Source organism: Myripristis murdjan, chromosome 8 (assembly GCF_902150065.1).
Source record: "Myripristis murdjan chromosome 8, fMyrMur1.1, whole genome shotgun sequence".
NCBI lineage: Eukaryota > Metazoa > Chordata > Actinopteri > Holocentriformes > Holocentridae > Myripristis > Myripristis murdjan.
Window position 1 is genome coordinate 26298773 of NC_043987.1, and position 27442 is coordinate 26326214.

Sequence of the window (27442 nt, forward strand, 5' to 3'; positions counted from 1 at the left end):
GGCGTTTCTACTTACAAGCGATTTGTGAGGGGTGAATGAGGCTCCTCCCCTGTTTTGTAAGGGGACCATATTTCTTGTTTTTCGATGCTGGGCTGTGTAACCAGTCACAGGTGATGCCCCGCTCTCTACTTGGCAGCCTTTCACAAACATATGGTGTCCACTCTCTCAACTCGGTGCACCCTTCCACTCATTCCCTCAGTACACACAGGGCAGTAAGTTTGTACAGTGGATATCCAACTCTCAGATCAGCCTTTATCTGTCACGTCACCAGCTCAGGGATAAGAAATCACCACGTGGCTGTAACATCACACCAGGTACAGTACACACTGCCCCTAAGCTGTAGCAGGAGATATCTCTTGTCTTAACTCGACTTAGCAGTATCTAAAGAGCTCAACATCTGTGTTTTATATGCACAAAGTGATATTGCAAGTGGAAGAAATCCTCTACAATCCTGCATTTTGAATACTTATGGATTTCCGATAGATCTCAAGCCAAATGCTTTTTTTTTTAACACAACGAGGTTAACCTTGACATTATTAGTCTAACTTTTGCAATCAGGATGTGAATAACAGCCAAGGCCTGACTGATTTTATGCGTCACGTCCACTCTCTGCATGGCCAGAAATAATTCTAACACAACGGTAAAAAAAATAAATAAATTGAATAAAAAGTTTCGTAATATTTCTAACACAATGTTTTAGTTTAGGTAAAACTTCCTCAGTATCATATGACATGGCTGACCGCCGCTATTGAGTCCAGGCTGGGTCCAGCTGAGTTCAAATCAAGACCAAAGGGGTTGAGACCAAGGCAAGAGCGTGACCAGAGAAAACTGCATCCTGTTCAAGGCTAAGATCAAAATAACAATGAATAATACATGTGTTTCCAGATGTAAAAATAGTGATTAATGAGTCTCTTGTGGATGAGCAGAGATGTAGATATTCCTGCAGGGGCGCTGCACTTAATCTGCCGTTACTCCAGTTGTTGGACGAATCAAAGAGTAAAGGGTTGAGGCCCATTACATACACAGGTTTCTACCGGTCAATGCTCTTAAATTGTTTACAGTGCTGAGGTGAAAATAAACCATAAAAACTCCAGATTAACATTGGCTTATTCTGTTTATTGTCTGAGCTGCTCAGAAATTTGTCTTGTGTCATTAGAGTGCCATATTATTACATATACACAAAAGTGTATATTTAGAAATGCATCTGAATCCAATAGGGATGATACTGAGACAAGTCAAAGATGTCAAAAACGTCTTCTCAAGCCCAAAACTCAACAGCCAGATTTAAACGTTGGATAGTGTTGCAAATATTTTACCTTTCAAAAGATGAGGAATTCAGCGCCCAGAGGTTAATTCGAATGGTAGCCACATGTGTCTGGATGTAACAGCCAGACAAACACTCGGTGATCACCGCATAAAGCCAAGTAACAACCAAAATAAACCTGAGAAAATCTCCCCATTTCCAAGGAGATTTGTTCTTCAACGCCCAGGAACTTCATGTGTTGCTGCCTTTGCAGTGTTTTCCACACTCACTGTAATTCACACGTTTCAACCACAAAAACAAAGCTGTTTGATCATGATTGTATTTTACAGGTGACCTTGCAAACTGACATGACATTTCCTTTCGCTGACCAATCTTATGACTAGAAATGTGATACAGTATGTGCACAGAATAGAACATGTATCCTACTGTACCTCGAGCGTTGTCAGCATATATCCATATAGCCACAACACTACTTATAGAGCTCACATTTGGAGGACATTTTCTATTCCTGGCCTGGAAGATGGATGCATTTCCTCCAGCAGTTGTAGAACATCTCTGTTACATTGTAGTCAAAATCATACACGTGTATCAGCACCAGCAGGCCTGCATGGTGCTCAGTGACTCTGAGCTTTTATTTGAACCTATTTGGACTTCCACATGATGAGGTTTCTGCATCGGTTCAATTCAATTCAGAGAGTGTTGCACAGCAGATACCAAACTCATTTTAAGTTCTCAGAAATTTCACCACTAAGATACATGGAACTACAGTACAATTACTGGCAATCATTATGCCATATGATATTCTAAAGTGCAGTTACTGGCAATCATTAGACACAGTATCCCACAAATGACTCACCAAATGACAGAATAAAGTAAAAAAAAAAAAAAGAAAAAAAAAAGTAATATCCTAGTTTTGCCAGTGCAGCTACATCATATGCAACAGTATATTGCTGTGATATCACTGATTATCTATACACCTGTGATAACGTTGTGCTTTGGTTGAGACTGTATTGATGATTAATGTTCAATGTTAGGGCTAAATCAAAGGGCTAAAACATTTTAATTGCTAACTAACTGGGGCTGCAGAATGGGGGTTAGTCATGGGGGTGTTGTAGGGGTGATCTCAAAGGAGGATGTAGGAAGTGGGAAAATTGATGTGCCTCAAGATCAATATTGGAGAGCATTCGGATCTCAACAGTGTAACTAAATCACCCTGTGGCTGATGCTGCTTGAGGGACATCGGCCTCTAAGTCCCCTGAGCTGCCGCTAGGTGTTGAGAAGGTGAAACCGGCAGGGTCAGGATGGTGAGAGGCAAAATGGAGAGCTCAGTCCAATTTCGGTGGCTGCTTCTTCGCCAAATTGTCTTGGATCAATATCTATCAACACTGGTTTTCCTTAAGTGTAAAGGCGAAATACTTAAATGTGCACCAAATGCAAGTACAGCAATCAGAAGTGCATTAGTGGTTTTTAAGTGGCCTCACCAAATTTAGCATCATCTTGACAGAAAAGACCCTCTCTGTGATGCACTTCAGCATGCTTAATGGATAGATTTGTTCCAAACTACAACATATTCCATACAGCTGGTTTGCACAAAATGAGCCAGGACTACATCTATTTATTAAACTGTAATTGCAGAATGTAGTATGGGCTATGGCAGGGCAAAACCCATACAAAAAACAACCATGGTAATCCTATAATAAATTATTTTCACAAGGATATTAATTTTCACAATTTCACAGCAAAACTATAAATCCCTATGCAGCTATAATAGGGCTTTTATGGTAGAAAGAAAGCTCATAAAGTGTGACAAAGTCTCTACTGATTCAATGTTGAGCACTGCATACACACTATAAGTTCATATAGAAGGTTCATTGAAATATTAAATATTAATATTGTGATTTTCCTGTTATGGATGACACTTTAAATGAATACTCTAAATGTAATTAAGTGACATGAACTGTGTGATTCCATAATTTGCGGAACATTGGGACAATTTTTATTCAGCCTTTTGACTTTATTTTGGTCGTCATCCTCCATAGTTAAGTCATACATTATGCAAGGGAGAACAGCTGTCCTGGGCTCAGCTGAGGCGCCCTCTTGTGGTGAGTGATGACAATGTGCAATAAATCTCCATGATTGACTGGATCATGTTTGGACTTGAATGTCGCCAGGTAATTACCCAATATTTAAATAATAATAATAATAATAATAATGATTTTTTAAAAAATGTTGTTTTGGGTTGATAACAGATGTCATTTGTAGACTATAATTTTTGCTCTATTGATTTCATATTGATTTGGCTGCATGAGTTTGATATCAGGCCAATTAAGGAAATTTGGACGTGAGGGGAAAGAAACACACACACACAGAAAGAGAGAGAGAGAGAGAGAGAGAGAGAGAGAGAGAGAGAGAGAGAGAGAGAGAGAGAGGGTCGCTATGTGATTTGGTCGAGCGTCACACAGGAGGGGAAACGATGGCAACACGTGCGAATTAAAAGTAACAGCAGATAACTAATTTGCTCTAATTTGATTGCTGCATGAATGCTCTATGGTAATTACTTTTGTCACCTTATGCTTTGCACTGTTTGAAACCCCACGAGATTTAAATGAATGGGTGGAGGTGGTGTGTGCGTGCGTGTGTGTGTTTGTATGTGTGTGTGTGTGTGTGTGACACGGGGTATAATACTTACTGCAGAAGTATCTGGGGTAATCAACTCTCTCTCTCTCTCTCTCTCTCTCTCTCTCTCTCTCTCGCCTCCTCCGCAGTGCACTAGCTGAGCAGCACTCCGGACAGGACGGTCTGCTGTATGTGTGTATGAGTGTGTGCGCGCGCGCGCGTGCGCATGGAGGGGGGGCGCACCGACGCATCTGACTCTAGTCCAGAGGTCCCCAGCAAACGCATGATGGGAGACGCACCACGGACTCATTGATAAAATCCACTGACATGAGCACTCCTGTTCAGCACCTCGCTCCCTCCACATAACACTGCCTTGTCTATAGATCTGTATGTGACTCCCGCCGGCGACGCAGGATGACTACTACCTTACAGCTGGTGGCTTTTTGTGCATTGGTAAGTATCCTCCTGTGATAATCCTGTAATACTGCTGCTGGGACAAGAGTGTGTCTTCTCTGATATTTTCTTCCCCCCCTATCTGCACAAGAGTGAATCTGCAGTAAGAATCCTATAATAATCATGTCGGGATTTAAAGTACGTGTCAAGTGAGTTTATAGTAACCTTACTGTACTTTCTGGTATTTTTCACATCTGTGTGAAATTGTTTTAACAATCCTGTAAAATTCCTTTCGAGGTTTGAGTGTGATTTTTTAAATTTACGAGAGACTTATCGCACTCATTGCTATATTTTTGGGGGTATTATTATAATATTCCTATAATAATCCTATAATATACCTATAGGGACTTGGAGTGTGTTTACTACAGTCTTTATCTTAGCGGACTTTTTTTTAAAATCTCCCATGGTATCACTATAAAATCCCACTAATAGTTCGTAGAGGATGTTATCTGTGCTCTATGGCTTATAGTTTTTGCTGTATATTGTATAGTCTCCCCCAAGGGAGACGGTATTAGAGGATTACTGGAGCTCTGTGGCTCTGCTAAATATGCAGGTGCTGCATTTTGCAAAGCACCAGCTGATATTCATGTGATACTATATCTAAATACGAGTTAAGCAAGAATTTGCCTGAGTCTGCGGGACACCCCCCCTCTCCTCCTCCTTCCACCATTAATATTCATCCAGGGAAGAAAAGTTGGATAGTACTGTTAGGTTGAGTTTTGGGGAAATGGAGCATTCTGCCTTACACTGGGCTCCATGTAGGAGCTGTTCAGTGACAGGTGCCTTGGCCTAGCAACGGATTTTATGGCATATAACTTGATTGCAGTGGCAGAAGAGTTATGTAGCTGTATTTGTACAATTTGCATCCTAAGATAAGGAGAGATGATGCTGCTCAGGCTTGTGTAAAGGTTCATTGATATATTTATTCAAGCACTATTCTTAAAAAAAAAAAAAGGCTACACAGTGGTGCATTGTGTGACACAGGAGTTGATTGCTGATGTTGGAAACGATTGTTTTGATGGTGGTGAGGATGAAGGAGTTGATTATGGGGAATGGTGATGATAAAATCGATGGCGTAGCTGAGGACATACCCGCTCACCGTCCGGGTATGTCCACAGCAGCTGGTCTAATTGGGCTCTGCAGCTCAGTCATCATGTGAACAGCCCTGGATGTGAAGGGATGCTCTGTTATGACAGCTGGCTTACGGGGTGGCGACGGTCGGGTGCACTTTAGCTGAATTAAATTTAGAAATAAACTGACAAATTGACCATGAAATTGGGGAGAGTGCAAACGGAGCATATTGCAGCTGGGTCACTGTTTGTATGTATGTATGCTCCTGTTGCTTGGGATAAAAAATTTTACATTAATTTTCCTATTATCTGTCTCCAAAGTGAATGATATTCCAGGGTGATATTGCAGGAAAGGGAGCTAGCCCATTGCTTTCATGTGATTCCCCCTCCCCCACCCCCCTCTTATACAGTAAGGTCTCCTCTGGGCATCCCAAGCTCACTTTCACAGGCACAGGGACTTCAGCCTGCAACCACATTCAAATGAAAACGGATGCTGAGGGCCAAGGTTTACATAAATTGAATGGGTGGAGGAGTAAGAGAGCAGGTATGGAGGTGTGGTTTTGCAGAGCATGAGGACAATCCTGCAGGGAGAGGATGGCCAACCGAGAGAAGAGGTTTTGCAATTACAGATTATGAGAGAACTGAAAAGGGGAGAAAATGCGCCCAGAGAGCAAAAGGTGGAATGACAGAAAGCGACAGGGAAGGGTTGAGTGAGAGGAGAGAGAGTGAGAGAAATATTCAGAGCGAGCACAGAGTGAAAGAGAGAGGGAGGGAGGGAAGGCTTTGCCTCTGGCTGCTCACTACATCTGTTTCTGAATGAAAGCAGGGACAACAGACAGAGGGAGGGACAGAGAGAAAGAGAGCGAGCAAGATAGAAATGATGTCTCAGCAAATGAGAATAAAGTGGAAATGGGCTGTTCTTATTGTATAATAAGACCCACAAGGCCTGAAACCATTTCAGTATAATGATTTTTTATTGTTCTAGCATGTCTGGATATTCACATCTTTTATTCAAAATAGTTGTATATACACCAGCAAACAAGCCTCAGTTCCTTTGCCAGCAAAGCTGTTTGGCATTTAAAACAGAAATGAATGAGAGAAAGCAACAAGGCGAGGGGGAAACAGATACGAGGCAAGATGGAGAAGATTATTCTGTGAAGCAACAGGGGTGATGACATCGAAGAGAGAGGATGAGCAAGGAGTCGACAAAGTATACCGTTGCATGTTACAAATTTGGATGCTTTGTCCAAATTACATATGGAAATCCGAAGCATATATCCAAATCCATATCCAAAGCAGATGCAACTGTGCATAGTTATGACTGCATGCTGTGCACTAGCACATGTTTGAGTTGAACTGAGCCTTATGACAGAGACACACCATCCCCTCAACTGTACGGACCATCGAGTGCCAAAACCACTGTAACACCACAGCACTGATGCAGCTAGGGAGTAGGAGTGTGTGTGCATGTGTGTGTGTTTGTGTGTGTGTGTGTGTGTGTGTTTGTGTGTGTGTGTGAGTATTTACCAGTTATTACTAATGTTGCAGGGACGTAAATCTGTTTACACTGTCATGTTGTGGGGACTCTCCTCCCTCATGGGGACAAAAACAAGTCCTCTTAATGAACATCATTCATTTTTGGGTGCAGACATGATTTGAAGTCAAGGCAAGTTTAGGGTTATGTTTATGTTAGGGTAATGGTTTTGGTTAGCCAAGTAATGGTTAAGGTTAGGGTTAGGAAATGAATGTAAGTCTAAGTAATGTCCTCTGACATTAGACAGAGTCTTGTGTGTATGTGTGTGTGTGTGCGTGTGTGTGAGCACTGGTTGTAAGCGGGACTGGGTGTTCACAGCCACTCTCGCATCTCAACAGTAATGAGCACGGGCATTCGTGTTGTGTTGTGCACACGTGGTTTAATGGTTACTGCCTCAGCCAGAGCATGTCAGCAGTTTACTATTAGCCCTGATGTGCCTTTTCGGGAGCTATTAAGGCAGTTTAGCCCTCTGCCTCGTTCCGAGTGTGTCTGATACAGGTGGAGACAACATGATTTATGATGAATGCTGATAGAGGCTGGATTTAAGGCACAGAGGAAGGACACCTGGCAGAAATTTTCGCCAATTTGTATTTCTGTGCTTGTTCTGAGTCACTCCGGACCATGTGTATGTTTGTTTGCACTTGCACTGTAACATGCTGTGCCAATCTCCCGATGTGCCAGGTGGGGTTACAGTTGGCATCCAAGACGGAGCGGGCGGTGCTGCTTCCCTGTGAGTCAGGCCAGTACACCAAGGATGGAGAATGCTGCCAGCAGTGCCCACCTGGAGAAGGTGTGGTGCAGCAGTGTGGAGCCACTCAGACCGTCTGTGGCCAGTGCTTGGACAGTGAGTAGAGACTTTTTATTATTATTATTATTTATCATCTGCATGTTTGTTTTATGCATGTATATACACAGTGCAGGGCTGGGAACAATTCTTTTTGAATCCTGTCAACAGAAAAGAAACTGGAATTCATTCACAAAAGAGAGCATTACCTCCCTGTGATTCCTTAATAGGTTTAAGATGACATCATTTTTCACAACATTTTAGAATTTGCCTAAACTCTACTTCCTGAAATGCTCCAAGTGGATTAAAGTGAATTTGGCCCAGTCTGGAAACAATCAAACTCAGAGCGGTACACACATGACAACTGATGTATGGCAACACAAGTGCATGTGGATGTTGCTGCCCCTGGCTCCTTCCCCAAAACCCCACCCCTCTCACCACCACAACCATCACCACACACATTCACACTCAAGCCCCACATAATTATACAACACAGCATCTGTAATTCCGACATCTTTAACTGTACATTCACCTCGTTTGCCTTTATTCGCACATGGCAGTCTGGGCTCCGAGCCGCAGACAAAAATGACAAAGCCTAAACTAACAGCTATCGGCCAATTTGCTCATTAAATGTCTGCTGTGCCTTTAAGTGTCCCAAGAAATAAGGCAGAGATTCCTGTGTTTGATGGTCATAAGTAGGTCCAAATGTGTTCGCTTACAGTTCAGCTCAGGCTGTGAACCATTAGCACTCATTGTACAGATCGAGGCCAGGAGAGGCGCCAACACCGCGACATCATGGGGAGGAAGAGTTTTTCCTGCAAACAAAAAAAATGTGCTTCTTAAGTCGGGGGTCTTTAAGCAGTTACATCCCTGCAGCTCCCCCTGCCCTTTAAGATGACGGTCCAAACTCTCTGCCAGAGCGCTAAGCACACGTCAAAGAATAGGTCACGAACATCACCGCATAGTTCAGGAGGATGAGCAGAATTCCATACGGATCCAAACCATATGCATCCGATCTGCTGTTTGGAGTCTCTGCAGTTTCACGTCACCGTTTAAAATGCAACGCGCCCGCATCACATTTTTCATTTATTTGTTCATCAGTCCACGTTGTATGCTAATTGTGCCGGTTCCAGACTTTGTGCTGAATTGTAAACTAGTGGAGTGTCACCTAAACGCTTTTTTCAGACAATCAACCTGATGTCTGAAGTGATTGTACCAAACTCGATGTACGTGTTTGCAGACTGGCAGCAATTTTGTTTTCGCCAACATAAGATGATTGATTATTCTTGAGCTTTCTGAACTTTTGCGCAACAGATTTTAGTCTCTGTGTTTATTTTTCCTTTTTATTCTCTACCTCAAGGAAATGACATCTAGCAATGAGTAGAATAATCCCCTGTGTCAACAGCACTACAGTGCCCCAGGGTAAAACAAACAAACAAAACAAAAAACATTGTGTAAGTCGAATTCACATTAACGCTGTAACAAAACATCAATGTTAGCAAAGGAACTGCTCATAAAATAGACAAAAATGGATATGTATGCAAAATATTGGAGAGAAACTTAAATAAAACTGCAAAATGAACTTGGTTTTTCAGGCAATATTGTTAATAATCCAGTCACACTGGTAGATGAAGGGGTGAGAGTTGAGGAGTGTATGTGTCTGAGTGTGTTTGTGTGTGCGTGTGTGTGTGTGTGTGTGTGTGTGTGTGTGTGTTTGAGTGTGAGGGGGGGACGGGGGGTTGAATAATCATCAGTAATCAACATATTTGATGGAGTGCAGCAGGAAATTGTCTGACTGAGTCCAAGAGCTGCCTGCAGTTTGTAGAGAAACACGTATCTGCTTTGTGAGCGTCTGGACTTTATCTTGGATTTGACGTCAGAAGGAATCCTTCGCATACGTCATATTGCTTTTAATATTCCTGCCATCAATAGCAGCAGGCAGTGCATGCATGGTAAACCGCCGCTCCGCTTTCCGATAATGAGGCTCGGGTTGCAGAAACGTGAGGTCTTGATGAGCATCCCTGCATTCGCTCGCTCGTTCCCTTTGCCCCCTCTGTTTTCCCGGACCATCCCTCCACATCAGCGAATCCCTCCTCCCTGCCTCCTTTCTGCTCTCATTCTCTGCTCCGTATTCTCTTCCCTCAGTCCTCATCCCCCACCCCCTCCTGTTGGTGTGAGTCATCGTCTGTATTAGCGGATAAAATGGTATTAGAGGACCAGGCACCAAAGGGCACGATCTGTTCATTCATCATGCATACTGTTACATCAATGCATCTTTACTCATTTGATCCAGCTAATTAAACCATATTGAAAAGCCTACTGTGCCTCCAACAGAGAACAATTATCTTGCCCTGCAATACAGAAATGGTAGTCACCGCTGATAAACACTGAACAATTAAGCTGAAATACCCAGGAGGTTGCACTCAATTTCCTGTGTGAGTGCATTTTGGTCGGTTTCAATGTTGTTGTTGTTGTTGTTGTTTTTTTTTGTGTGTGTGTGGATAAAATCTTAATGTACCTAATGCCCCCAAGAGCACAAACACTCTAAAATAGGTCTGAGTGGGATTTATAGGGAAGTTGGAGGCTGAAAACGGCGACCTTTCTCTGAAAAACAAAAGCTACAAATGCATAGGTAGGTCGCTACTTTCTAAAGTGCAGAAATGAATAATTAAAAAGTAAAAACATTCAGCACATCCATTTCCTGTTTCATGGTAAATATGTGGGGATCTTTATTTACCACGACCCCCGCCCCCTCCCCCTTAATTCCCCACTTCCTGTTAGTCTAACTCACCGCTATTCCACAACCTCCCTATACCAGGTCTAGACGATTGCCAACGTCAGCATCGTTCAAATATTTATCAGTCTCTTCCACTTCTCTGTGCCTGTCATGGGAGACAAGACAACCGGACCTCGTTCACTTAGTGAGCCGTTCAAAAAGACACTTGCCGTGCAAACGGACTGAGGATCTGTGAGGCTGCAGAGAGAAAAGGCAGAGCTCCACAAGCCAATGAAGCGTTTACAAAGTGCCCTGGCTGACTGGGGGTCAACAGGGATTTAAGGAGGAAGTAAAGTAGAATCACAGCCTCCGTTCCTGAAGACCGAAACAGAAGATCAGGAGCGGCTTCCAACTTTGGATCATCAAGGAATGAGGAAGGGGGGAAATGAAAGTTGCCAGTGGCAGGTCCTCAGAGGAAGCTGCTTTCCTTCTCCGGTGACCCAAGGAGAGCAAAAGGTAGCCAGGAACACAGGAGTAACTCTTGGTTGTTATATTACAACTTGCCTATTTTGGGTCTGCTAATAATCGCTTTGTTAATATCCTAAAACACCTGTTTCGAATCAGTGAAACAGGGCTATAATTACACACAAAAATGTTTCACGTTTAAAAGACAAATAAAACCGTCACGCAGGTCTCCAAATGTTGTTAATTCCTCTGTTGAAAGCACAGCCAGCAAAGGGTCAACATCCCGGTGCTGCTGGGGGGAAAACAGCGATGTCTGCGCTGAAATGAAGCCACATTACAGTGACATTGACATACTGTAGAGCAGGAGAAATGGCCAGCCTCTCTAAAAGCTCACACCTAAAGTGCTGATTGCACGAGAACATGGGCAGTTTCGAGGCTGTCCAGACCTAAATTATTGATGATGCTAATGGGGTCGAAGCACATCAGTGTTTGTGAAGGGGGTCGTCTCGGGCTGAAGTGGCACATTTTAAGTGCACCGTCCTCCCACATCCCCCCTTACCAATGGCTGCCCTTAGCTGCTAACAGTTGCCTTCTATAGATGCAGTGATCATGAAGCCACAGTGAACATTGCTCGATTGGGAACAATTACAAACAGGATCATATTTTATTAAAGGCAGATACTTTCCACCTGTATGTGAGGAGGACTCCTGATGGACTTTTACTTAGGCACCTTTTAGGCCCTTTCTCTCTCCCAGATGAATGAACTGACACGCACATGCACACCACACACACATGCACACACACAAACACTCTTTTCCGGTGGCTGTTGAACACTTGGTGCATATGGTCACGTTTAGACGTGTTTATGCACAGGGACTGCAAAGGGGTTCATGCACGCAAGTTAAAATTAGCGAGGAAGCCTGGGCGCTGTGGGATAATTGAAACGAATGAGGACAGAGTTTACTCGTCGAGCCTGACTGAAAAGAAAACAAAGGCTTCAAGCTCACAAACTCCAATAATTATTTACCTCAGAGGGTCTGTCGTTTATCCAGGTCCAGCCTGAAGGCTCAGCTCATTTAGTCACTGTCACTTACCTCCGCAACTTCTGCCTCCACAGAGAAAAGGGAGTGATGAGAGATTTAGAGAAAAAGAAAACAACAAAGCTAGTTGTGAAGTTTGTGTTCCACTGAAAATTATCTAAGGAGCAAACTGAACTCACTTACATCCACCGCTGCCCCATTTTCCTTGATATATCTGTCCCTCTAGTCATACATGAGTGGTTTCTCAACACCTTGATCACTAAATCATGTTGGACCATTTTTAGACCACAGTTGGACCTTCCGCTCCAGACCACCCTCAAAGACTGTATCCGATTACGTTGCGTCAAACAGTCTCGGTATTCATCTGAGCAAATGTGAGTCGCGACTCATGCGGAGCCTCCGGATCTCTCATCCTGCCCTGCGCTGATCTGCGTCCCTATACCTTTCTCTTCATTATCACCTCTCTGTGCTCTGCTCTGTCTGTCTCTATAATGTGACAGCCCTCATTGTCAGCTTCTTAGCCGTGCTGCTGTTTACAAGGTGTTAGCGCTATTAGAGCTTCAGTCTGTGCCAGTGTTTACTTGCCGGAGCAGCTTACAAGGCAAAGAAAGCGCTGGGACATTGCTGCAGGGCTTTTCACACTGTCAATATGCTGTTGCTCACACCCAGCAGTTCTCATGCAAAGCACACACACTATCACAGACATATACATACATGGGTGACAATTACGCAAAGTCACACATCCACACTGTCATGCGGTTTCATGCACAGATACACACAGGCCCAGGGACTCGCTCTGATACAGAGGCAGGCACACAAATATAGCACCGTAATGAAAGCCGAGACGGCATCTGTAGTCATCCGTAGCTGGTACCTGCATTTTTTTTTTTTTTTAAATCCAGACCTAAATACCTTACTATTATCAGCTAAAAATAGTTTCAAAAGCTGTTTTGATACGAGCCTTTACCATGCCATCATGTCAGGCTGTGAAAATGCTGGGGCTTGTTTGGGTCATTGTCAAATTTTTCCACCTCGTGCACCTCGCTGTCGGCCTAATGCTTTCGCGGTAATAGCGGGAAAAAAAGGCTTCACACAAGCTGCTCTTTCAGTCTGAACTGCAGCCCTCGCAAGGTGACCGCTCTCATGTCCTCTTCTGCGTGAACGCCACACAAAAAAAGTAAAATGGGATTTGGGGGAACACTGTAGTTCCCTTTGTAGTGAGGCTGAGCCCTGTTTCCCCTGCCAACCAGCTCAGACAGCGCCTCCCCCTCTCCCCTCTGCACTGCTGCTCTCATCGCATTCAGCCACTAAAGCACACACAGACACATACTCTCACACGCACTCACAAATACACACACTCTCTCTGTCTCCTTATCTCTATGCATAATTCAGCAAGCGTCCAATTATATCTGAAAATAATTCTATACGAACATGCAATATTAATAAATTACTTTGTGCCCTGTGAACTCGCAGCATTAGAATAAACCAATGTGAGGTCATCGCTTCCTTGGCTGTGCACTTTCCTGAATACTCTCGCCACAAACGCTCCTAGAGAACGATTATAAAGTGTTTGAAGTAATTGAAAACCAGCAGGCAATTAGTCAGCAGGGCTTTTACCGCATTATGTCCGACACCATTCTCATCAACTATAGGCTCTAAACCTTTTTGCTCACAGCCCTCAAAAACAATATAATGCACCGATACTTTGATGTTGCAAATAGTGACTCTTGGTCGGTGAATGAAGATTTTTTTTCTCCCTTTGTGAGCAATTTTACTTTTTGGAAGAAGCCTGGAGGCTGCGGAAATTCAAAATTTCACAATAAAGAGGCCCAAAAAAAGCTCACTGACAAACATGTAACACTAGCTCGTGCCTCCTGATGGGTTCCCACCACTATATTAAGAGTCACTGATCCAGAGCATTGCATGGTTTGTATTGGTAACATCTGCTAAGCTTGAAAGTGTAGCCAAGAGTTGAGTCATCATACCGAGTCAAACCAGTCCGATAACTTCTAAATGTAGGCTGTCTCATCATCTGTGCAGTTAGTGTCAGCAGGGGGATGCATACCTGCACCGAACGTTATGTGCATGATTTAGATTGAAGCCCTTTACTCAGTGCAGCACAAAACACACCGGGATCAATATAGCAATGAGCACAGCAGGCTTTTGACTCCATCTAAACAAGAGCACCTTTCTTGTCCCAGAGCACAAATCACTAAAAGCCCACTGGATCAATGTGTTCGCCCTTCTAATGAATGTGCAGTAAACATGATTAATGTCATTAGACTCACCAGCTCCCTCCCTTTCTTGCGCTGTTTATCTCCTCACTCTGCTCTCTCCCTCTTCCAACTTCCTTTGCTTTTTCCTTCCTTTGACCTCTTCTCCCCTTTCCTCCACTTTTTCATCCTCATCTCCTCCTCTCTGCTCCCCTCTCCAGGTGAGACCTTCTCAGAGAGCTACAGCCACACGGAGCAATGCCAGCCCTGCACTCTGTGCACCGACCTGATGCGGATGGACACGCCCTGCACCGACTCCAACGATGCCATTTGTGTCTGTAACTACGGCTACTTCTTCAGCAACGTGGCTGAACGCTGCGAGCCCTGTACCGTGTGCCCAGCGGGCCAGGGCGTGTTGGCACACTGCGAACACAACCACGACACGGTGTGTGAGGAGTGTGTGGACGACACCTACTCTGACCGGGATAGCTCCCTTGACCCCTGCCTGCCCTGCACCATCTGCGATGAGGGCATCGAGACAGAGGTGGCAGTGTGCACGCCTGTCAGCGACTCTGTCTGTCATAGTAAGTCTTCCCTACACTTAAAGAACAAAGATAATACCAGGCCACACACACACACACACACACACACTACTCACATTGTCAGTCTTCGAACTTCAGACAGATACTGGCCTCCAGTAATTTCAGAGCTGTATTTGGGGCATGAATGTCTCTATCACAATATTTTCTCTCCCATGTGACATGCACGGGTCAACAAGGGTGACTTCCGCATGTGTCTGCAGGAACAGGCGAGGTCAGAGGTCAGCGCAGGTCAGATTTTCAAATGGCAGGAAGCTGAATGATCAGCATTAAAGGTCAGGGAGTGCTGCAGTGTCAACACAGACACAGTGAATAATTTGTGGTCTCACAAAGCAGGGGGCATTTCCACTGAAGGAGCAGGGTCTCGTTGCATCCCCGAGTCAAGGAAACTCTTACCCAGGAAGCTGTAAATTCACTTGGGCAGGACAAGGCATGAAATCAGCTTCATCGGGGGGCGGAAGGGGGTTACAAGGCTAAAATGTGGGAGGTAAGCTGTCTTGTGTGGCATCTCTCACAGTTTCCTTGACTTAATTCTGCTATCTCTGTTCATGGCGCTGTCAGATAAGTGAGGGCTGCAGAGTAAGGCTTGACAGCTTCAGGGACACACGACAAAAAACTTGTCAAGACTTAATTTAGATAAGTGATGTGCCGCTGCTATAAAAATGGATTCTGGTGGAAGACGGGGGTGCTTGTCAGAAAGATCAAATCTCCATAAAACTTCCACACGGTCCAAACAGAAACTCCCGACTCCTAAGAATGGACATCATCTGGACAACATTTTTCTGTAGACTTCATCATACAAGAAAATATTCCTGCATTGAGAACATTCATAACAACATTATTATTAGGACACATTATTTATCTTATATATACATTTTTAATTCTGATAATTACATTTTAACATTAACATTTTTGATTAAAAAACTTGATTCAAAGTTGATGAGATTTCGTTGTAGCTGTCTTTGGAGGCTGGCAGATTTTTGGATCTGTCACATTGCAAATGGGCCTCGAAAAACTGTCAACACCTGTTATAGTACACTGGGCATGCTCGTAGCAGATGGAGGGTGTAAATTCCCCCTCTAATGTACTGTAATAGCACCGGCTGGCAGTGGAGAAATGGACTGGAGAAAGATAAGACCAGAAAAGGCAGATGAGGTGAAAGACGAGCGGTTAACAGGTTAGACTGCCTCTGCCACACAAACATGTTGTGACGAGCACCTAGGAGTCTTTGTGAGGGATCAGTATAGGAGTGTTCAGTGTTTGTGTGTGTGTGTGTGTGTGTGTGTGTGTGTAGGGTGGGAAGTCGGTTGGATTGCTTTGATTTGCGGTATAGGACAGAAGGAGGTTGCTGTTTTTCCAGTCAAGTGGAGCTGAAGCTTAATGTTTCTCACAATGGCAAATAGTGGAGGGAATGAAACGCAGATGGAAAAAGATAATTTTGTTATGTAATCCGTCTTGCTCTTTGAAACAAACCCATATGGACTCACACCAGAGCCTGGGAGTGGTGACAGTAACATCCTTGTTGTGACAGGAAGCAACAGGGTTTATGAAAAATGTGGTTTGATTTTGAGAAACACTCGCCAACTATACCTCTGCTCTGACAGTTGATCATATTCTCATTGGTTTACATTGTCAGTATGCGACGGTATCTCAGTTAGTTTGTATTTAATTTTGGAGACACTACATTTATCACCTTTAATTACAGATTAATAAAAAAGATAAGGTGAACAATATAACAGCGGTGTGACAGTACAAGCTGCATGAATCAGCTTTCATATTGGATGTGCTCTAAAACCCATTACTTCATATCGCACTGTGCAGGTCCAGCTCTGCACTCGTGTGCTTTGTTGAACTTTTGCATGATAAAACCCTTGTGGGTCCAACAGAAACACCAAGGGAAGCAACTAGCCAAGAGGGGGAAGAAATGGAGGAAAAAATATATTTTACCAGGATATCAGAAATTCCCAAATCATACAAGACAAGCCTGAAATTGTACAGAAGCCTTAGTGGAAAAGCACTCTCCTGGGAGCGTATTTCTCAGCAGGTTGGTATACCAAGTCCATTAAAAAATGCAGAGTAGATTAGCTATCTATGACCACTGGATGCTATATTTTCAGTTTCCTGGGCGTATTCTGTATCTAGCACGATAACGAGCTAGAAATGACTTCTCTCCTCGCTTCTTGGAAACTCAATTCCAACTCAATTTTCGTGCGACTATGGATTTACCCAAACATCACGTCGAAAGCTGTGCGGTACCAAGCCCAGTGCAAACCTATCTGAAAGACCCATGAGAGTGTAATGTGACAGGGCTGTCAGCGATCAAATCAAACAGCACCATATGCCCCCTTACACCACGACCGAACAGCCGGGATAGCTATTCTGGAAATGTTTGATGTACAGTAGCGTACAATACAGCCTTGTGCTGCCCCATTAGCGCCCACCCATGGAGCCGATGTCACCTTTGACCTGCCTTGTCTCCCTCGCCGCCTGTCTCGTCCTGAGCGATGGTGGCAGCGGTGACAGTGGCCATTGGGGATTGCATGGCACTGACTGACCTTGTAGGACGTGTATTTGAAAGGAGAGCCCTGTCATGTACCCCCAGCGGGTCTGTGGGTAATGACTGGAGTCACATGTGGGCATCGTTGCATGTGATGATGGTTCCAGTGGTCGTAGAGTAGAGTAGAAGCAACAGCGGCCTTTGGTTCATGACAGGGCGGTGTGTTTTCGGGTGGTTCCCCCAGCAGTTGTAGCATTCACTGATGTCACTGTGTCGGCAGAAGAGTTTGTTCATGAGCTTCCCTGACACACCGTTTATGAAAAACATGTTCTGCTGTCCCTGCACACTAAGAAACATAACATCCGAAATACACCAGGTGTCCATTATAATCAGTTGAAGTGGCTACACTGAACACGAACGCCACTATTGTTGTGTGGCTGGTCTATTTTTTTTTTTTTTTATGCGCAGTTACATGGCCCTACAACAGGTAAAGGACAGCTGGCATGCAGCCAACATGCAACACAGGGTATTTTAAGCATAAGAATTGAATCAAATAAAATCAGTTTTGGCAGTAACTAAGCCTTATCCGGTAGGTTGGTGGCTTTGCTATGATGTTACCTAATAAATTTGTTAAAAAAAAAAAAAAATTCAGGATAGGGATTAGCTGACATTATAGTCTTAGATGTGCTGCTTTTACTCTTAATCAAATGATTTCATTTAAGGCCATGTATTAACTTATCCCTTAGTCACTGCTGTGAGCTGTGCAGACTGAAAGTGAGATAGTCACATGCAAATGTCCAGATGTTTCTTTTATCATGATGGTTAAAACAATGCCACTGTTAATATTTACTCGACTGGTTCCCAAATATGGCTGTCAATTTGGCAATTAGCAAGTGCAAACTCCCCTATTTAATGCCAGTTCTACTCAATTTCATGTCTATGATCCTCTTATTTCTTTAACAGGCGGATATCATTTAATTTCTATCCTGCTCATAAGTCAACCTCCCTCTCTCTCTCTCTCTCTCACACACACACCACACACGGCGAAGAAGATGTGGGAGGCATTTTCAAATCCCCAAATCTCTTGTTCATATCCAGCTGTCACCAAGTGTCAATTACTGGTGATACAGTGGGAGAGGGACAGCGAGAAAGAGAAATAGAGATGGGAAGAGTCAGAGAGCTGCAGCATATGTGCTGTGCTGGTATTCTATGCAGGAGGGTCGATACGAGTCCTGGGATTTCTTCTCCTTAAGCTCAGGTTTCGCTGAGTGACCTCTATGAGCACCCACACTCAACTACAGGACACACATGCACACACACACACTTGGCTCTCTCTCCCTTCAGACACGTGCACCAACACATTATATGAGCATTCAGAATCAATACAGCTGATAGCCGGCTAACACAATACACGCTCGCCGTTCCCCTGCCAAGCGCATTCGCCTTCTTCTGTCTTCATTAAACACCGGACACCACACACATGTGCGAGCCTCTTTGATTTGAAATTGAAAACACCTCATGTGTCCTTTTGGAAGGTCTCAGTCCATTTACTTCTGCCAGGGCTTTGTATTTCCTTCCAAAAGCACCATTTTTTATTTTTGTTTCTTTGTTTTTTTTCCCGAGGAAATTTGCATCAAGTGTTTGCTCTTAATCAACTTCTTGAGTGCTTGTCCTCGAGAGCAAGAGAGAGAGAGACTGAAAAACAGACAACGGGAGACGTCCTCTCCTCTCTTTATTACCTCTGGTCCCCTTCTTCACACCCACACACACTCCAAACACACAACCTTCAGTCTTTTGTCCCCTGTCAGCTCCCATTCCTCCTTTCATTTGCTCTCGTCTCTTCCCGGAGATACAGTGGCCCTGGACTGGCTGGGCTGGTGGAGCAGTGGAAGGTGGCCAGTGGCCTTCACCGCTGCAGTGTAATTACTCCTGCTAATCAGAGCACTTCACAGCTGCTCCTCTGTTCATCGACTCCTCCATGCTCCCCCTGTCCTCCACCCCACTCTTCTCCTGCTATCCCTCCCTCCTCCTCCCCACTTTCTCCTAACACTCTGGCTCTCTGTCTGCCCTCCCCTCCACTCTCCCTTTTAACCCTCCCTTTGCAGAAGGCAGAGCACTCACTTGAATAATTTGAAGTACGCATGTGTGTGTGTGTGTGTGTGTGTGTGTAGCAGGAGACACAGAGGAAAATAGAGATAGAGGCACAACTGAGACAGAGGCAGAGTGTTTGGTGGCTGATAAAGAGGTCATTGTACATGTGCTGCGCCTGATAGCAGCTCCTCTCCACCCGAAACTGGCAGCAGCCAAGACATCAACCTCCACGCAGGCTCCTGGGGTTAACTTCACCATAAAGACCTCAATGGCTAATAAAAATTAAATCTTTTTTTTTTTCTCCTCCACACCCCTCCAATAAACACATCTCCCTGCACTCACAGGGCCTCGCTCATAAAATCCAAGGCTAGTTTTATTTTGTTTCATGGGTGTTTTAAATCCGCTGAAGCCAAAATGAAATTGTTAAAGCACCGCCGCTGCCTTCAAGTTCCGTTCTGTTCCAATTGAGGTATGCAGCCTCTGGAGCCACAGGTTTATCCCTTGGTCTGCAGCCAGCCATGTTTTCTACATCAATATGGGGAGAGGGAGACAGAGAGAGAGGGAGGGCAAGAGAGAAAGAGAGAGAGATGACAGTGTACCTGCAGTATACTGTACTGTAGCTGAAGCCGCTCTCTGTATTGAGGCAGTGTGACGTGAAACAGACTCCCAGGAGGACTGTCATCTTGGCTCAGGATGAGAAAGACACTCGTAACTTACAGCAACTCCTGAGGTGCGACTGATGTATATGTCTGCACGGAGGGAACATTCATTGCACCAAGGAAGGCACTTAGTGCAGGATGACTTGTTTAAAAAAGCAGCTGTGATAGCCTACTTGGGTAAGGGGAGCCTATAGGAGTTTCACTGGTGGCTTCTTTTACATACAGTACACTGTAAACCCAGACAGTCTCTCACACTTTCACACCTTCCATTCAGATATGATCCTATTTGGAAGCTCGTGTTGCATTGCTAATACCATTAGCAAGCGCCGCATTAGCTGGATGATGTATGGTGTAGTTGAGGAAACCTGACTACCCAAGAAAGGTCAAGGTATGCATGCAATACACACACCCACGCGGCGCTCCCGTGAGCACTCCCCCCTTTTAGACAGATCCAAATCAATAACCCCCACTTTAAATAGGCCCTGCATTATTTCTGCGTTTCTAAGTATGGCACGCACATGTGCTGTATTTGTCTGTTGGTGAATTATATTTTCTACCATTTCAGTAAGCCAATCCCTCCCAGGGGAGCTAGGAATGCCCTGTCATCTCCGAGCAGACAGAAAGGCCAATGTAGGACTCTTAATAAACAACAGAACTTTCTCAAATACGTCCACAGAAGCGGCCCATCACCGTCCCATCGGGCCATTAAAGGCAGTAACCGTGTGTAAATTATGCAAAAAATCAATGTGAAGAAACTTGACAGTCTGCCATGCCAGTGAAAAGAGAACGTACAGACAGCCTCTCGTTGTGATGGTCCGCTGAATTTCTTTGTGTCAGACCGTCGGCTGACCACATCGCTGATCGTAACATGCACTTAATCAATTTATTTTTCGTCCCTAAGATCTACTTTCAAAGGAATACACTGATCTTTAGGGGGACTCCTGCTGGTCAACCTACCCATGAAGTAATGATAGCATTCAGCAACATCATCCAGAGTCGATTATTTACTTGCCATTTCTTCATTTTTTGCACGCCCTGAGAGTAAATGTAAAGCACTAATGAAGAATGAATATTGAATCAAGATGTTACAACATACCATCAGTATATGCATCACTCATAGCAATCATTGCATTGGGTTTTCCCATTACTCAACCAATATAGGCACCTACAGATAAGACCAGTTGACTCCCACCATTGTAGACTGACTTCTACTGTTACAGAGACAGAGCGCAACTTATCATATTCTGAAAACCATTCCCACTAGAGGGGAAAACAATCAGTGCCATAATATGGAACCTGCCCAAAACCTCACATATTCAATCTCTCACTACCCCGTCATACTTTGCCCTACAGACTCCATTGAAACTCTAAACGGGTCAGCGCAAGGGAAAGTTTATGTGTGTGAAAATCATTTTTATATGTGTTGTAGTTTGGGAGAAATCACAGTTTAAGTTTGAAACATGTTTCAGAGAATATAATGAGTGTCTATGAGAGCCGTCTAGAGCGGGTGGTCGCCCACTCCAGCAGCACGATACACAATTACTAGGTCGTAATTTTGAAACAAATATACACTAAAGCATCCTCTGCTGGGTCTACAATACCAAGTGTGAAGCAAACTTATGGATGTTTTTGCTGGAACGTCGGAAGCCAAGCAGGCACCATTATGAAATAGAAACACAACGGAGAGCAGTGGATTGTCTGGGTGTCCTGGTCCGACGCGGCTGCCTCGGCCTCGCTGGAAGCCTCAGGGGTCTCCACAGGGTTAAGCCTATGTGAGCCAGAACAGAGCTAATGAGGAGCAGCCTGAGGGAGCCTGAGGTTCTGCAGGGAATTACTGGCTCAGATCTGCACCAGGTTTCATAGGCTCTTTCCCATCAAACTGCGGAGCTCAGAGAAGTTTTGGTTTGGCTGGCTAGACCTTTCCCTCTGCCTGCTGTACCGTATCCTCAGGACATGAATAATCAGCTGACTCTATGCTGTTCTACCATCTGACAGAATCACATATATACAGCTTTTAACATTTTGCAGCAGTGGGACAGTATGAAGGGACAATAGTGTAAGACAGTTTGGCTCCACCAACAATAGCAGTGAGCAGGTGGAAGTCATGCCCTTGGAGCGGGCATCGTGTTGCTGCAACATGGAAAATAACACAGGATCATTAATGAGATTCACAAAGGATGAGGAAATGGGACAATTTATGAAAATGACTCCTCTTTCCAGGCGTAGCTATGATAGAAACCAGACCCTTCCAGTAGCAGAGACTTCCAGCCTCTCTGGCCTGAGTGAAGTGTAGCTCAATGCAGTGACCTCCCCAAAGCCCCAGACTTTGTACTACATGGATCCATATGGCCTTAATGTCATGCAATGTGCCCAGATCACATAGATGAGGACTTGGTGGGAGAGACCTGGCGTGCCTGGCACAGGCTTTGAGTGTGTGTATGTGTGTGTGGGTGGGTTTTGTTGACAGATATTTGCCCCCCCTTGGGTGAAAGAACATTCCTTTTCTCTCTGCAAATAGCATCTCAGCCAGAACCCATCTGCCTATTAGAAACAGCCTTCACATGTGTGCAGTGTATCAGACATCTGGTTGGTCTGGTTGGGGACTTGGCAGTTACACTGTGGCAAACAAGATCTCAATGATGATGTGTATCTAAAGCATAGGAAAGTGTCCCTTTATTAGAGAACACTGTATTTTTCACGTCTTCCTCATTCCCAAGGCTTCTCGAGTAGCAGCTTTGAAAACAATATGCAGTATTGTGACTCATCTAACACAGGAGACTCTTGACAGTGTTTGATGGTTAACTGCAAGGCACTTGTGATTTTCCTTGTCTCACAGATGCTCTTATCTCTCCTCTGTTTCCCTCCAAACAGATCCTCACTTCCGTACATTTACTTCTCCCACCTCTGACCTGGGCCCATCGCCTCCCCCTTTCACGGACTACTTCCTCCCGGACGGCTCCGACAGCCCCTTGCCGGGGGAAGAGATGACCACGGCCAGCCCTGGCTCCCCTCGCTTCCTTGGCCACGGCTTCAACGAAAACCTGATCCCCATCTACTGCTCCATTCTGGCTGCTGTAGTGGTGGGCCTGGTGGCCTACATCGTCTTTAAGAGGTCAGCTGGAGGCAGCAAAGGAAAGACAGAGATGAAACACTGCTCTGTGGTTAAAGACATTAGCGCAATTGGCTGTCGCACCTCAGCTGTGTCCAGGCGTGAGAATAATATAGGACAGCAAGGAAGATGGCTGGCCTGGTGGGTGGCGTTAGAGCCACTGATGTCGCCCCCGGCTAAAAAGGGCAGGGAGAGGCAGTGCAACAGACTAGAGATGGCTGGTGAAATATTTAGACCTGACACAGTTGAGGGGGGGCGAGGCTTTGACCCAGTTCTACCACATCGTTGCATTCCTACTATAATACACCGCAGTGCTTTTACAAAAAGGTCACAACACTTAGAGCATAATGCATTACAGAGGTCACACACACACACACAAACACATTAGCAAGGCACACGCTCACACAGACAGATACGCACCATGGCTAAAACAGATCTGAAGCAAGCAAACAAGCTCATTAGAGCCATTGATTGTTATGAAAGGGGGAAATTCAAGTGCCAGATTTATCAGGCCCCGTCACGCAATGCCTCTCACATCTGGCTAATTCTCCTCTTGTATTTATTGTCATGTACTGTAGACGCAGATTGCAGATTATGTGAATACTTTCCATATATGCTGTTAGAAAACACTAGTAGGCATTTGTTGACTACTGTCCCACTCAGTACTTCATGCATATTTTAACCACTGACTGATGCATATTGAGCAAAAAAAATGGTGCAGAATGGCTGGGGTTTTTTACTCCTTTTTAATTGTGCATGCAAATCACTCTATTTCATTGTTATTCTATACTGTGATACATCAGTGGAGGGTAAGCAGAGTTTATGCAGACACAAATCTACGGGATCTAAATTCATACTGTACATGCTAGTAACCAATATACCGTATTTCACCAATTAATCGCCCGGCCGCAAATAGCCGCCGGGTTCTTATAAACGCCTGGGGTCTGCACGCATTTTGCGTATTAAACGCCCACCCGAATAACCGCCGGGGCGATTATTTGCATTATATTGAGGTAACCCAAAATAAGGCTGTTCACCTTATTTTTGTAGAAGTAAACAGTTAGCCGCACAATAACAGTGCGGCACTTCCGTTTTCTGTCAAAATAAGAGCGCTAGCTAACGTCAGAACAAAAGGGTGTTCCGTAATATTAAATCGACCAACTGAAAATATGTTGGACAGTAGCTGTCATCACGATAATGACCTGGTGCAAAAATAAATAAAGGCCTGCAGCGAATAGCCGCCTGGTTCTTTTAAACGCCCGGGGTCCAAGTCGATTTTGCATATTAAACGCCCGGGCGATTAATTGGTGAAATACGGTATGAGGATAGGATTTTTCAAACAAGCAAGGAAAACAAACAACCAAACAAAAAATAAAATACTATTCATAATAAAATAATATTCAAAATTGCTATGGTTCTATTGAAGTGAGGACCCAAAGTGTGCATGGCTTTATGCCTTTATGAGAATATAACATAACACACAATGTAACATTTTTGTTTGTTAGGGTTTTGTTTGTGTTATAATGATCACCAGCTGAAGGTCATACAGTTTACCCACACTTTATTTACCTCTACATCACTGAAAAAACAGTATTTTTCTATGCTTGTCATTGATCATTGGTCTGATACCTCATGTGTAACATAAAATCCAAATACCTAAAACTCAGAGAGGACTACTTGACCGTATTGTGTTATCTACCTCTGACATCCCACTTCTCCCCAGGTGGAATAGCTGCAAGCAGAACAAGCAGGCGGCTAACAACCGCGCGGCCACAGCAAACCAGACGGTGACGCCGGAGGGGGAGAAGCTGCAAAGCGACAGCGGCATCTCGGTGGACAGTCAGAGTCTGCAGGAGCAGCAGCAGCAGGCCCAGGCTCAGGTCCAGACCCAGCCGTCACAGTCACACACACAGGAGCAAATAGGTGAGTCAGCCCAAACCTCGCTCTCCTTTTTATAGGCTGTGATGGTGCAATTTGGAAAACAGATTATAACAGAGGTGTCTCTAAATAATGTAAATGAATGCACCAGGCATGTCAGTTCATTATACACATGAGTTCCTACGTCTTTTATCAGCCATTTAAACATGGCCACCACGAAAATACCCTTAAAATAGTATATTGAGACTCCTCAAACATACTTCACAACTATTGTGATTATTTTCCAGCAGTTGACATTGACATACTGTTATTTTCGCGAGGATGTGCGCCAAATTTAATCTATTTTGGCAAATCCTTCCTTATAAAACCTTATAAAAAGTCCATGAAGTCTCCATATCCACATTATTGCTTGGACATGTATCACCAAAACGCCTTCATAAACTTCCTCAGAGCCACTAAATTTCTGACTGACTACACTTATTATTTGTTCAAATTTGGGTTTTTGTGCTGTTGCCACATCCACCTGCCACACCCGAGTGTACCTCTGCACCATCTGCTTGCCTCCCACCTTCCCCCTGTGGTGAACAGAACACACACAAGCACAGAAAATGAAAGAAAACAAACCCCCTGCATGATGCTGTTGTTATATGAAAACCTCACAGCTCTGATTTTTGGTGACTTTCATCGTTTGATGTGAACTGAGGGATCACAGTGTTCCTCTTTGGACGGAGAAAGTACTTGTCAGGTTGCAGCAAACCTTTCACAACTCATCAGATGACCTCAAAAATCCTCATCAAGCTAAAGTCAGGGCCATTAATCTCAGCTCCTGAAGAGTTGACATTTTAGAGTTAAACGCTTTTTTAGCAGAAAGCAGTGATAAATGCCATATTTGCCTTCATAGTCGTCACATAAATTGTTCGACTTTGCATAAGGCACTCGCCAAGATGGAACAGTTTCCTCCTTTGTACAGCGGCATCCTAGCAGCTACAAAGCTCAGTGTCGATTACATCAAGATAAGTGATAATCCTCTGAGATTTTGTGAATGCATGCAGTGGTTTCCAGCAACGTGGAAGGATTTTTTCTTAGCAGCAGTCAGGCCAGAGAGAACGACACGTTTTTAGTTTTGACATCCAGGATAATATATCATCTAGGAGCAAGACTGGATCAAATCTTACATTCTAGCATCTCGCTGCCAACAGCAGATAGGTGAGGCCAAATCTAACAAGCATGCACAACATATCACATTCTTAAACGCCACTGTGATATGAATGGATATGCAAGTACAGGCAGATTTTCCTTGAATAGATTGTGTATTAATTTGATTGCATGGCTCTAGTTGAAATCACAAATTTTGGAATCCGCTGTCAGTGTGAGAAGCTAACAAATGAAGTGGTGACAGAGCTTTGATACAGCATCTATTTTCATGTATGTATCAAAAGGGTAACATGTAAGGAGTGTAACAGCATATGTTTGGTCTATATTTACCTCTAGTAGATGACTGGGACTCAAAGTATTTGGGGGTGTAGGACTATTCAATTGCCAATGTGGCCTTCCAAGTCAGACATGATCTGGCAAGCATTTTCCCAAAGATCTTGTCAGTCTTGAAAGGCTGACGCCAATTTAAAACATATGCACTTTGCAGATCTCATATAAGGCAATTTGCCATTATGCTTAATTTACCTCTTCTTTGCAATGAACTGCATTGAGAAAGAAAAAAATGTGCGTGTGTGAGTGAAAGAGAGGGCAAGAGGGGAATGTGGACTCAAAGTATTTTATGGTTTAAGATGAAATAGAAAATCGGGATCTGTTATGTTAAAGGTTATTTGTAATTGCCACATGAAACAAGGTTGCCTTAACATAATCACCAAAGTTTGGCCAGTCAGAGTCAAGCTCTTGAGATTAACGTTTCTGTGTGGGTACTTTAACTGTAACAGCTGTGAAATAGGCGATTTCAAACCGACGTTTGTCTAACCCGTGTGTTTATTGAATATATTTCACACCTACTTAGCGTCCTTAAAGGGTACTTCACATGCCCTTTAGGCCTATTTGTGCTAAAGAAACATATTGAACGGGATCACCGACATGTTGTTTTTTTTTGCTGTTCTGCTCTTTCAAAATGCTTTTTGAATTTTTCACGCTGCTCTCGAAAATTCCCCTTAATAATTCACAAGGTAATATGAGATGTAACTCTAATCCCTGTAAAGCACTGGATTAGGCACTTTCTGAAAAGTCCCCCGGTCTCATTATACTTTGTTTTTGTAATCTTTATGTAATCAATGCATGTTATCCCAGGATTACGGGCAGTGCCCAACATGGATAATAAGTCAAAGCCTGTCAACGAGTGAGGGTAGTGCGCGGTGGGAAACGTGCGGTGAGAAGACAATAATCTTTACACAGCAGAAGGGAGAGGAAAAGCAAGTGCTTCAGGAATGTGAAGTGACCTCTGCAGAACAC

General features: G+C 44.0%; 1 protein-coding gene across 1 annotated transcript in view; it reads left to right on the forward strand.

Moving 5' to 3' along the window:
- The first annotated feature begins 4294 nt into the window (after positions 1–4294).
- The window catches only part of ngfra (nerve growth factor receptor a (TNFR superfamily, member 16)), a 30116-nt gene continuing 6968 nt past the window's right edge, over positions 4295–27442 (forward strand). Inside the window, exons 1-5 of the mRNA XM_030056913.1 lie at positions 4295–4333; positions 7619–7781; positions 14377–14739; positions 22873–23113; positions 24834–25033. Coding sequence (XP_029912773.1) covers positions 4295–4333; positions 7619–7781; positions 14377–14739; positions 22873–23113; positions 24834–25033 — 1006 coding nt within the window. The remainder of the gene's footprint in view (positions 4334–7618; positions 7782–14376; positions 14740–22872; positions 23114–24833; positions 25034–27442) is intronic.